This window comes from Trichechus manatus, unplaced genomic scaffold, assembly GCF_000243295.1.
Source record: "Trichechus manatus latirostris isolate Lorelei unplaced genomic scaffold, TriManLat1.0 scaffold00040, whole genome shotgun sequence".
NCBI classification, from domain to species: Eukaryota; Metazoa; Chordata; class Mammalia; order Sirenia; family Trichechidae; genus Trichechus; species Trichechus manatus.
In genome coordinates this window covers 8,887,017-8,899,252 of record NW_004443976.1, presented here as the reverse complement: position 1 = coordinate 8,899,252, position 12,236 = coordinate 8,887,017, and the positions used below count along the sequence as shown (strand labels likewise).

Genomic DNA, 12,236 nt, shown 5'->3' with positions numbered 1-12,236 from the left:
TAAGGATGCGGGCTTCTGCAGGGACCCCTTTGACCTTCAGCTGTGCTTGTTTAACATTCAGCCTCATTACGTAATAAGAAAGCTTCTAAGGACGTTTTGGCATTCTGGAATAGATTGTTGTTGTTAGTTTCGGCTAGTCGAATCCGACTCATGGAGTTTTCAAGCGGATTGGCAGGCCTGTCTCCCATGGTGCCTCTGGGTGGGTTTGAACTGCCAACCATTCAGTTAGTAGTCTAATGCTTAACTGTTTTCGCCACCCAGGAACTCCTCTTGAATAGATTAGATAATCATAATAAAGAATAATGGAGCTCCCTAGGTGGCACAAATGGTTTGCACCTGACTGCTAACCTAAAGGTTGACGATTCAGACCCACCCAGTGGTGCCATGGAAGATAGGTCTGGCTGCTTCCATTATGATAACAGCCAAGAAACGCCTATGGAGCAGGTCTGCTCTGTAACACATGAGGTTGCCATAAATCGGAATCAACTTGACAGCAACTACAAAAACAATAAAATGCCTGAAATCTACTCAATCCCGGGAAGAGTCAAAAAGAAAAAAAAAAAAGTATAATGGGTGAAGCATCTTTCCCTACAGGAAGAGTGTTGCTTTGGTTATATTCTGACAAGAAGTGTGAGTATTTAAAATGATTTCTATTAACATTCCCTTCCCTCCTAATTTATTCTAAATCCAATAATTAATGATAATTCGTAGAAGCTGACTAGGGTTTTCAAATTAAATTTGTACTTTACCCTGAAAAGGGCCGACACGGTCTGGAAAGAAGAGCCCTTCTTCTTAGCACCTTTCTTTGTACTGCCGTCTGAGGTAAGAAGAAAACCCATCAATTAAAGTAGACTCCTGGAGGCTGATATGCTACATGAACATTCTCTGGGAATAGGTTTAATTGAGGTTAAGGGCACAGAAAGTACCTGCTTCGGCAGTAGCATATGTGGAAAAGAGACTGGCCAGAGTCTTCATTGCGGACTTCTGGTACAGCCCAACCACGGTGTCATTCAGGGGGTCCTTGTTCTTGTCAAGCCAGCCGGCAATGTTGTAGTTCACAGTGCCGGCGTAGTGTACCAGCGAGAAGTGGGCCTCGGCCTTCCCTTTGGTGGGCTTGGGCTTCTGGAAGTTGGCCGACTTGCCCAGGTGCTGGTCATACAGCTTGTTCTTGAAGGAAGTGTCTGTGGCCTTGGGGAACATGCACTCCTCTTCCAGGATGGAGAAGATGCCCAGTGGCTGAATTTAGAAAAGTAGACATTGGGTTTCAGCCTAGCTTCTCTCAAAAGATAAAGACATGGTGACTGTCATTTGGTTGAATTTTCAGGGGCCTCAATTAAATATATTTATGAAGTAAACCAGGTTCACAGCTCAAAGAAGTACCTTTGTTATTACCAGAATGATTTTTTGCATCATTCCTTCTAACATTCAATCCATAGCATCATTTTTAATAAGAAGAATAAACCAAAAAAACCAAGCCTGTTGCTGTCGAGTCGATTCCAACTCATAGTGACCCTAGAGGACAGAATAGAACTGCCCCATAGGGTTTCCAAGGAGCAGCTGGTGGATTCAAACTGCCGACCTTTTGGTTAGCAGCCGAGTTCTTACCCACTGCCCCCCAGGGCTCCATTAAAAGAATAGCGGGATATAAACTCGGGATATCAGCACGGCATGTGGGAGTGATTTGTTTAAATGGTTACACACATTTTTCCTACTAAGTGAATTAATTTTTTGACAAGGTTTTATTTTACTACAGAAATGACTTACTGACTTAGAGTAATGTTTACTGTATATGCAAATAATTTAACAGAATAACCAAAACCTTATTAAGGATATTCTGTGTCTTAAGTAGCTTAAAGATAGATTACGAAAAAGCGTAAGCAATTTGACTTATGACTTCCGAACAGATTCACTCTCATATAAGCCTTAGGCATGTTACCTGTACATTAATTTTTATTTAGAAAAGAGATTTATTTCTATTGCTGTCATCTTGGATCATAATGGAGACAAGTTTAGAACTAATGAGGTAGTTCTTTTAGTGAAGTAGACCATCCCAATAGAGTTTTTGGTGGTGCTTTAAAATTGGATTGGAGTCAGTGTTAGAACAAAAATGGTTAGAACTAAACTAAACACTCTGATCTCTTCTGTAAATACTGAAAAGAGGAAATCATTTACAAATAGTAAAGTGTAACTTTTCAGATTTGTTCTGATCACGCAACTATTTGAGATTACAGAAATACTTCCTTTCTTTGAAAGTGATACAGACCTTCTCGATGAGCTCAATGCAGGCAGCCAGGTCCATCCCAAAGTCAATGAAGTTCCATTCGATGCCTTCCTTCTTGTACTCCTCCTGCTCCAGCACGAACATGTGGTGGTTGAAAAACTGTTGCAGTTTCTCATTGGTGAAGTTGATGCACAGCTGCTCCAGGCTGTTGAACTGTACAAAATAGTAGGGATTTCCAACATTAAATGGATTTTTGTGGCAGTGGAATTTTCATTAATGAAAAAAATTCTGTTCTTGAAAAGATGTAGTAATCAAATTGATCTAAACTAATTATTGTTCATTAAAAAATCCCAGAAAACATTGATAATTATTAACATGAGCCTTTCTTATGACTTCTGGGCATTATTTATGGACACAAGTATCAATTAAAATAGCAAGAGGTCTGCTAAGAACCCACCTCATTCCATCTTTGAGATTGCATGGGCAGTAATGTGCTTTAAAAGCACATCATGGCCCTGTGAGTGATGGTTCAGATTTAAGGGTTAAGGGGAAAGTATTTATTGGAAAACCTCACTTCTTTTAGTATCCCCACTCTCCGAATCAAGATAAAGTTCACAGTTTCACCTTTGGCTGTCACATTATTAAGGAAACCTTATCTTAAGACCTTTAACTGCTGTATAAAGTGAAATGAATAGGCTAATTTCTGTTCATGTCAAACATTTGATATCCCTCCTGTGAAAGCTGTGAATGAAGAGACCTGATGTAGTATAGCAATTGAGAATCTGAAAGAGTCTGAGTAATAATTTACTCTCTCATTTTATCGATGGCGAGGCTGATGCCCCAGAGATGATATGTTTTATATAAAATGAATCTGGAAGAGGAGAGACAATGATTTGTCTCTAGGCTTCCAGTTTTGGGCCCTTTCTGCTCCATGGGAGATGCCTCGTATATGGACCAGATGCCGCAGATATGGGTTCCTGGCCTGGCTTTGTTTATACTGGCTGCATGATCTTCAGCAAGTGTTTTGATTTTCCTGAGTCTCAGTTTTATTAGTATTTACTCAGCAGTATTAGTTATTCCTTCATGGTTTGTTTTTAAGATTAAACGAAGTAGTATTTGGATGTGCTTGGTATAGTGCCAGAAACACACCAATCGCTCAGTAAATGTCAACTTTTGTTATTATTCCTTTCTATTAACTCCTAGATATTTTGGAAATAATTCTTTTTCTAGGTGCATTGTTGGAGAAAGCATTGTGGACGCTTTAAATGTAAATGAATAATGATAATAACCTAGTATACAAAGCCCACAGTTGCCTCCTTCCCACTTTTTCATTAATACGAAGATAACTCACATCAAAGATCTCAAAGCCAGCAATGTCCAAGACGCCGATGAAGTACTGCCTGGGCTGCTTGGTGTCCAGCTGCTGGTTGATGCGGGTGACCATCCACAGGAACATCTTCTCGTAGACGGCTTTGGCCAGAGCACCCACGGCGTTGTACACCTTCACAGACCGGGTAATGTTTGTCGGTGTTATTAAAGACATGTCATGAAGGCCTGGGTTGTGGCTGACTCATTGAAGAGCACTTACCTGCTGCACAGTCTGGCCTTTGGTGACAAACTCATTGCCAACCTTCACCCTGGGGTAGCAGAGGGCTTTGAGCAGGTCGGCAGAGTTCAGGTTCTGGAGATAGGCCGCCTTGTCAGCAACTGCAGAGACACAATTCAAGAAATGATGTTTAATGATGGACAGCGTCTCTAGCCTAATCTTTCCATGTCCTCCAATCCAGTTTCTTTATTTTCTAAATAAAAAGCTTCAAATGATTGTATAGAAGATCAAATGAGACTCTCTATACATTAGAACATGTTCTTGCCACTGAGTAGTCGATTGCTTATACTGGCTTTGGTGTTTTATTGCAAGTAGCTTTTGAGAAATTCATCAACAGTAAGCATATGTCCAGTGTTCATTGCAATGCTTTCTTAAGGTGAAGGACATAGTCCTTGCTCTTAAGACTCATTAGATGTAGTTGGAAGGACAAGATAGATATATCTTAATATTCACTGTTTGAGAGGGATAAAAGAGTATTTGGATTCTTATCTCGGTTTTGCCGCTCATGATTTAATTTCACTGCATCAGTTTCTTTATCTGAAAATGTGGTGATAAGACTTTACTGAGTGACCTTTGTTGTTGTTAGTTGCTGTCAAGTCAGTTCTGACTCACGGTGACCTTCCTTATGTATAACAGAAAGAGATGGCTGCCCCATCTTGTGCCATCTTCATGGTCATTTGTATGTTTGAATCCATTGTTCAGGCTCTTGTGTCAATCCATCTCATCAGTGAGTGGGGTAACCTCTACAGAGTTCCTTTCTAAAATTCCGTCAATAACTGTAATGTAAATGCTGCATGTCGGGTATAAAAGTAACTCTCAAAAGTTTAGAGTAGGGAGAGAGAATGTCAAGCTGGCATTGTCAGGAAAGGTTTCAAAGAGTAGATAACTTTAGCTTTCCATGGTAGATCCTGTCATTCAATGTTCTTTCCATATGTAGAATATATGATTTTCCTTTCTCAATTCCTTTTATCTTTTTTGCTGCCTATATTGTCTATGTATTTATATGTAGACAACACACACTTACACACAGGTGTTTCTTGGGGCATCCTCTGCCCCCAGTTCTGTGTTTGGGCAGATCCTATACTGCTAGTTACTAGGTTTTTCTGGCTAGTGCTAAAATAGGCCAATATACAACATTATCCTAGATGCCTGTCCACCATTGCCAAAGAAAAGCAGGGACACTATTCCGTGTCATTCTGTCTCCAATTATCTGGCTCTAGGCTGTGCTTTTTATATATATCTCCTTACAATTTGTGCTGGCCAGCAATGATGAAAATATGGAGATGTGAGGAATGGAAAGGGGTGAAGAAGGCATGCAATTTGATTTTCCTTGACTCACAATTACTATGGACGACACGGGGCTCTACAGCCTCTTTGGAAGCACTATAGATAGATAGGTGGATGAATGAATGGATGGGTAACTAAATGAATGTGTGTGTAGTTGGATAGATAGCTGTGAATGTATTTCTATATGAACATGTTCTAAATAGAGTATGGGGAGATACTGCTGGAGTGATAAAATTAATGAGAGAATTTTCGTTTGCATTTTATGGATTTTTTTTATTGCATTTATTTGTAGTCACTGTGTGTGTGTATATATGCCCTTTAGAACCTCAGCTTCAAAGGAGATACAGTGTTTAGAACAGGCTTTTTTTTTTTTTTCCCCCAGTTGCCGTGTTCTATGCTTCAAACCCAGATGGAGGTTAGTTTTGTACCTTCAGTGCCGTCCGGCTCAGCTTGTTCCTCACGTTGCTTTTGTTTGAATTTCATGTTCCCATAATGCATTACTGCCCCTGTGAGCTTATAAATGGATACTTTCTCTTCAGGAGTAAACCCCAAGATGTCAATGGCGCTCTGCCAGGATAGATGACAGGACAAAAGTTAGAGTAGAAGAGACTGACTTATTCAGGAGAATTTATCCTAAGTAACCACACCTACCGTGGGTTGCTATTGTCATTCTCATACATAATGGACTTTTTTAAAAGTGCATGTGTGTGACTTACATCAGTGGCCATCAACTCTTCTTGGTCATCAATGCTGGGGACTGTGATCTCTCCCTGACTGATGAAGGCATAGTCATATGGGTTGGTCGTGATCAGGAGCATTTCTGGGTACGTAGAATTCAGAGTTTATGTTTTACATTAGAAGTTGTTAATAAAAATATTAATTTCCATCTGTGAATTTAAGTTTGTTCTTACCAATTAGATCTGGCTTCTTATTGGAAGTGATCTGATAAAAAATATGGTAGCTTCTTTCCTCCTTTAGCTGGAAAGTAACTCTAGACTTTTCTAGGAGATCTGAAAAGAGATATAGATACTGAATTGAAAAAATATTGGTGCTACTTAGATAGTAAATCAGCCTCAGCATCTTTGGCCCAAATTGGGGGCGTTACATTTAGTGCCACAGAGATTTCATCTTGATGATTGATCCCTTTGGTGCTACATATTAGAATCGCACATCTATATGGCAATTGCCCATGGTTCTCACCATCTAAGGGCAGAGATTAAAGCATACCTGCTCTAGGGCAAATTAACTTTTCATATGGAGGACCTGTGACCTCTGTATTGTACTTAGTCTCTAATATCCCCTCCCTCTTGGTTCACTTTAAACTCACTCTGTGATGGAGGAGCTACCTTGGTAACATCTACCAAGGCTCAGATCAAAAGCATATCACAGAGCTGTTTTGTGAACCCATAGGTAACTCATGGTAACCTATAGATAACCTTTGTGTTTGTCCTGGGGTTGGGGTGGTGGGGAGATCATCATTGCTTCTGAGTCAGGAATTGCTCTAGAATGTGCTACAGAACATCAATCTGAGATTGAGGTAATTGGAGCACGCAGTGGACATGGATAAGTCTGATGTCACCTCACAGGCAACACTCGCAGCAGGCCAGTGTTTTACAGGCTGCGTGCACAGCAAGCCTGGCAAAATACCCCGCGTATGAAATTGCTAGTTTCTCAGTTTTGATTTTCAGTGGTCCTGTTACTCACATGTTTCAATATCAGCAGAAGCCAGCTTCCCTGTAGTACCGAAGTGGATTCTGATGAATTTACCCTTGAAAAGAGAAAGATTATTTAGCGTATATTTAAAAAAAAATGAAGCGCAGATGCAGTTGAAATAGTAATTCAGACATGGTTTCTCTGGCACTTAAGGACAGAGAAGACCCCTCTGTGACCGGAGACTTACAAAGCGCGAGGAGTTGTCATTCCTCACGGTCTTGGCATTGCCAAAGGCCTCCAGTAGGGGGTTGGCGCTGATGATTTGGTCTTCCAGAGTCCCCTGTAAGGAGAGAACGGTCCTCACATCTGGGGCTGTGGACTTCCTGAGAGCCCTCTCAGCGTCCAATTCCAACTATGGCTACCAGACCCACCTTCATTTTGCCAGGTTCCTCCTTCTTCTTCTCTCCAGTAACTGCAATTGTTGCAAAGTACTGGATGACACGCTTGGTGTTCACAGTCTTTCCTGCTCCAGATTCTCCGCTGTCAAAGAGAAACCAGAAGAGAGATCAGAATGATAACCCATGTTGTCAACATCGAAAACAATCACCACAAACCAGAGCAGTAAAACAAAACTACGTACGTGATCAGGATGGACTGGTTCTCACGATCTGTGAAAGAGAAATTAAGACCATCAGTTAAAACAAGAAGCACATTCAACATGAAGATGATTTGATCAGTTCAGATGAAACACAGTGTGTTCTCTTTAAAAATTTTTGAAGATGTCGCCCAGAATTTTGGTTTTGTGTTTAGCCTCCAAAATAGCCACTTGACCCTCGAAGTAAAATATGTGAAAGTGAGAGGCAAAGAATTATTGATTTTTTAAAATTTTATTTATTTTTAAAGCTTTTGTTATGGAAAATTTCAAACATATACAAGGATAGAGAGAATAATAGAATGAGTTCCCATGTACCCATCATAAAGGGTCAACAATTATTAACATATAGGTGATTTTATTTCCTCTATATCCCCATCCCAATTCCACTGGATTATTTTAAAGAAAACTCCAGACATATAATTTCATATGTAAATACTTCAGTAAGAATCATAAAATTTTGAAGTTATAAGGGGTCTTAGCAAATGCTTTGGCCAACTCTTTCATTTAACAGATAAAGAAACTGAGAACCCCAGAGGAAAAACTGACTTTTCTAATGTTAATTACATAGCCTGTTAAGGTCAAAGATATTCAGGTCTTTTAACTTTCAGCTTATATATTTTTCTACTATCTGGCCTCCTCCTAGCTCTTTTTTTTTTTTTTAAAGGAATATTTTATTGTATTTTTTGTGAAGTTTCCTCCCAGCTCTTGATATCATTAATTTGCTGATAATACTAAGGAAGGGATCTAGAATTTTGAGTGTTTACTACGTTTATTTACTTTTATTTTCCTTCTAGTTTTATATATATTTCTAAATAACAGAAAACAAATGTTACTAGTTATGTGATTGACATATTGGTACTAGACCAAATTGCTGATTTGTTAAATCTCTATTTCTATACTGATAGATGATAGATTTTGGAGAATTACAAAATTCTATTCAGAGAAATGGATACAGTCTGGATCTTCATTAGATGTAGATATAGATTAGATTGTAGAGAATTCAGAGAAGTAGCCATTTTGTATCATATTCAGACTGATTTATTTTCCGGTATAGCAAAATCATGAAGGATCACATTGCATCTAGTGGGAACATAGATTAAAATAAATTATGGTCTCTTTTGGCAATGCTAAAATAGCATTACCAAGTCAAGTGCCACAGTTCTACATGATTTTATATGAAGTTAATGTTTGTGAGCCATACGTAACCCTGAATTTGGAGCAGCTCCAAAGCTGGAGAATGGGAATCTTGGTTAGAGGTGGTGTGTGTGCATAGTAATGTAAATGCAGTGGTGAATTTTAAAACCTCAGAAATAAGCCAGCTTTTGGATACTATGTGGGTGGTAGCTAGCTTCTGTTGACCAGCCAAAGCACAGTTACTGGCATGGAATCCTTGTAGAACTGCTGGCCAATTCGTAATGGAAGATTTCTATTTTATCATTTCCTCTTTCTCTCCTCCTTCAAAAGACTATTTAAAAACAAGTACGACAAAACAAACAAACAAAAAAAACCCCACAGTCAGTTTCCAGAGCCTTATGGAACAAAAGGAAAACTCAGGAATTTAGAACATTTCCAAAGGCAATACATTTGGTGAGATAAAATGTATTTGGGGACTATAATGGTACCAAAGCTATTTGTTTATGCTTTGATAAAAGAAATAACAGACTTTGATACAATTAAAAATTATGTTCTAAGAAAGAGGATTTTTTTTTTTTTAAATTCCATTCCATTAGAAGAATGCTTCAAAAGCTTTGGGAGGAAAATCAGAGCTCATTCTTTACTAACTTCTGCCCCAAAGACTGGTAATATTAGAGTGCTATTTAAAGATACAGAGTAAGAGTTCATAATGTTTTCCAGTTGTGCTTGATAACTATCTTCCTTGATTACTGCTTTGTGGATATTTTCAAAACTTTTTTTTCTGTCCAAACTGGAAAGTACAAATATGGGAAAACAATAAATATAACTTTATAGAAGGCTGTTATTGTTTCAGCTAGGAGAGATGTGTTAGTTGCCCAGATGGGTTAACTCAAGGAGCTTCTCTTTGCACATCAGTAAAATGGAGATGGCTGTTGGAAAGAGTATATGACATCACAGCTCTGAAAGTTCTTTGAAAACAGTGAAGCCCCATGGGACAGGAACGTGTTATTATAATCAAGGCCCTGACAAGATATGTTTGTTCATTAAAGATTCTGTTCACACATTTCCTAAATAGATGCCTCACTCACTCACCAGTCAGCATGAACTGATAGGCGTTGTCAGAGATGGAGAAGATGTGGGGCGGGGCCTCCTGGCGCTTTTTGCCTCGGTAGGCCGTCACCACCTCGGCGTTATACACCGGCAGCCACTTGTAGGGGTTGACAGTGACACAGAAGAGGCCTGAGTAGGTCTGTGAAAATCAGAAAATTCATCATTGGATCTTGTTTTTACTCAGGAATAAATAGAATAGAAAGAAATTTAAGGCAACTCACGTAGATCATCCAGGCTGCATAGCGCTCTTTGAGGTTGTACAGCACTCCAGGCTCGTGCAGGTGGGTCATCATGGCCATGTCCTCGATCTTGTCATATTTCGGAGGGTTCATGGGGAAGACTTGGTCTTCCCTGACTGTTAGAGTCTGGCAAGTAAAGATTCCAGTTTGTATTAATGGTTGGAGGTAGGGTTTATGTTTATATGTCTGTTTTAGTTATAAAACTACAGTTACAGACACCATCCATTACTTTATTCCGTGTCCTTTAAATAAAGGCATGAAAATATCTTCATTTCAGAGTTTGGTGCTAAGAAAATCTGTTTCATACGTTGAGCTATTTTATTACTTTTTTTTTTTTTTAACTTTTTCCTCCCACGTTCTTTCCCCATCTCAAATTTATTCATCATTTTATATGTTTTTACTTTAATAAGTTGAAATTTTTATTTTTCCTTGCTATTTATTACAAGAAACTTCAAGTTTTGGGGAAAAACATTTTTTAACTAAGTAAATAACTCGAAGGTTCTTCTGATACGAGAATCTAGTTTTTACTTCTCTGAAGTTTTGGGATTTAGACTGGGGAGTGGGGAGTTGAAGGGAAGTGGTGAAGGGCGAGGCTGACAGGTAAAGTCCTATGGGAGGTTGGGAAGGGGAGAAATGAGGTTACTGCTGAGAATGTCTTTTGCCTTCCAAATGTGATATCTGTAAATTAACCAGAAAGGCGTTTGTATGGGCAATAGTCTTATAGAGATTCCCAACAAGTAAGGCTTCCACTCTGGAATTGAGAAGATAGAGAAGTAAAATGAGAGTATTTTCCCTTCTGTTTTTACTTACTGCTCCACCTTCAGTCTTTACAGTTACTTTCCCTCCTTCCTTGCTTTGTATGGTGCTCTTCACGTAGGATTCCTTAGGCTCCGTGACAAAGACAGATATTTTAGCATCAAAAGGTTTATTTTGTGCCTCAATCCGCTCCCTTTCTGATTTTCGAAGGTAAGGAGCAGCTTCGCCAAAAATGGCCATCTCAGCATCTGAACTCCCACTCATGGCTGAGATTTATTTAGCAGATGATTCTGCCTTGGGGGAAAAAGGGGAGAGAAGGAGGAATAGAAATCAGAAGTCATACATGTGAGTTAGTATATGAAATAAAAGAAATGATGAGTATCCTGAACCTGGGATGTAACTGTTCTTCCAGTCTGCCATTCACCAGTGTTCTAAGGTAGTCTAAAGGATTTAGTTTGGAATGAGACTGTAATTTGAAGCTTCACTTTTAGGACCGTGCAAACTTCCTTCCTATATAACATATCTTGATCCTCACGGCTAGGGTACCTACAATTGAGTTAAGATGGATTCCTTGCATGCTTTTAATCTCTAAAATGTAACAATAGCTGTAGCTAAAACTGTTAATAAATTATTTATAGCAACTGTCTTTATTTAATCCCCACTTCTCCTTCTGCATAGCGTTTGCATCTACCGTATGCTAGGACGATCATACAGTTACAAAGGAAAGTCTGTCTTGTGCAAAGGAAGGTTGAGATTTTCAAAGATATCAAAAATATCTTTTCCTTTTAGATGGTCATTCTCTCTCAGAAGCCAAATAATTTTTTTTAACATCTACTTTATATTGATATTTGGTGTTATATCTCTCGGTGAGTCATTAAAAGACTAACATATTAAATTTTTAGCACTTTGGATTTTTTGTTATTAGGCTTGTTACTAAGAGACTTAGTGTTGCCTCAATTCCAAAACCTCTTTTGATGTTTTCTCCTCCCCACACGAGACATTTCATCTGTCAGTTAGCAGATCTAGCTATAGAGAAACGAAAGCTTCAGCATGAAGAAGGCCCTTCTTCTCACATAAATTCCAAGCGCTTCTTTTCTTTCCGTCCAGAAAAAGAAAAGAGAAAAAAAAAAGATCACATGTATGTAAACCATTGACGTGCCTCTTCATGTTAGCATGTTAGATTGGCTGCATTTTTCTTTTATTTTCAGGTAGTAAATTACTTGGGGAAGGGCCAGGATCTTCCCTAAATTAGGCACGGTACTTAGCACATTGTTGGTATAATACTTGCGACTTGTTAAACAATCTATAGTGAATCTTTCTAATGACAAATAACAGTAAATAATCAAAAACTAGCTCATATATTATGATTTTAACGAGACACGTTTGTGTTTACATTTCTAGATAAAAAATTTTCTGAGATGTTTAAAAAATGTCTGTATCCAGTGTTTTTCAGTAGAGGGAGGTTAGTATGGAATAGTTTATTGCGCCTGGACAGTTTTCTGATACAGCTGAGAACTCACTGTCATTCTGTCCTAAATGATCCTTTAATCCTGCAACTCAAATGAGATAGTCTCC

The 12,236-nt window shown here is 38.7% G+C and overlaps 1 protein-coding gene across 3 annotated transcripts in view; it reads right to left on the bottom strand.

Moving 5' to 3' along the window:
• The window catches only part of LOC101341734 (myosin-8), a 28,535-nt gene extending 17,610 nt beyond the window's left edge, over positions 1-10,925 (bottom strand). Inside the window, exons 1-15 of one of the 3 annotated variants that reach the window (XM_004375980.2) lie at positions 10,716-10,925; positions 9,888-10,031; positions 9,649-9,805; positions 7,408-7,435; positions 7,199-7,307; positions 7,015-7,107; positions 6,819-6,882; positions 6,026-6,124; positions 5,831-5,934; positions 5,543-5,681; positions 3,810-3,928; positions 3,573-3,722; positions 2,264-2,434; positions 927-1,236; positions 750-817 (exon numbers count right to left, since the gene is read on the bottom strand). In XM_004375980.2, coding sequence (XP_004376037.1) covers positions 750-817; positions 927-1,236; positions 2,264-2,434; positions 3,573-3,722; positions 3,810-3,928; positions 5,543-5,681; positions 5,831-5,934; positions 6,026-6,124; positions 6,819-6,882; positions 7,015-7,107; positions 7,199-7,307; positions 7,408-7,435; positions 9,649-9,805; positions 9,888-10,031; positions 10,716-10,925 — 1,965 coding nt within the window. Of the gene's footprint in view, positions 1-749; positions 826-917; positions 1,237-2,263; positions 2,435-3,572; positions 3,723-3,809; positions 3,929-5,542; positions 5,682-5,830; positions 5,935-6,025; positions 6,125-6,818; positions 6,883-7,014; positions 7,108-7,198; positions 7,308-7,407; positions 7,436-9,648; positions 9,806-9,887; positions 10,032-10,715 lie in introns of all 3 variants that reach the window. The other 2 variants (XM_012555480.2, XM_012555481.2) reach the window with 2 other exon arrangements.
• Positions 10,926-12,236: the final 1,311 nt, after the last annotated feature.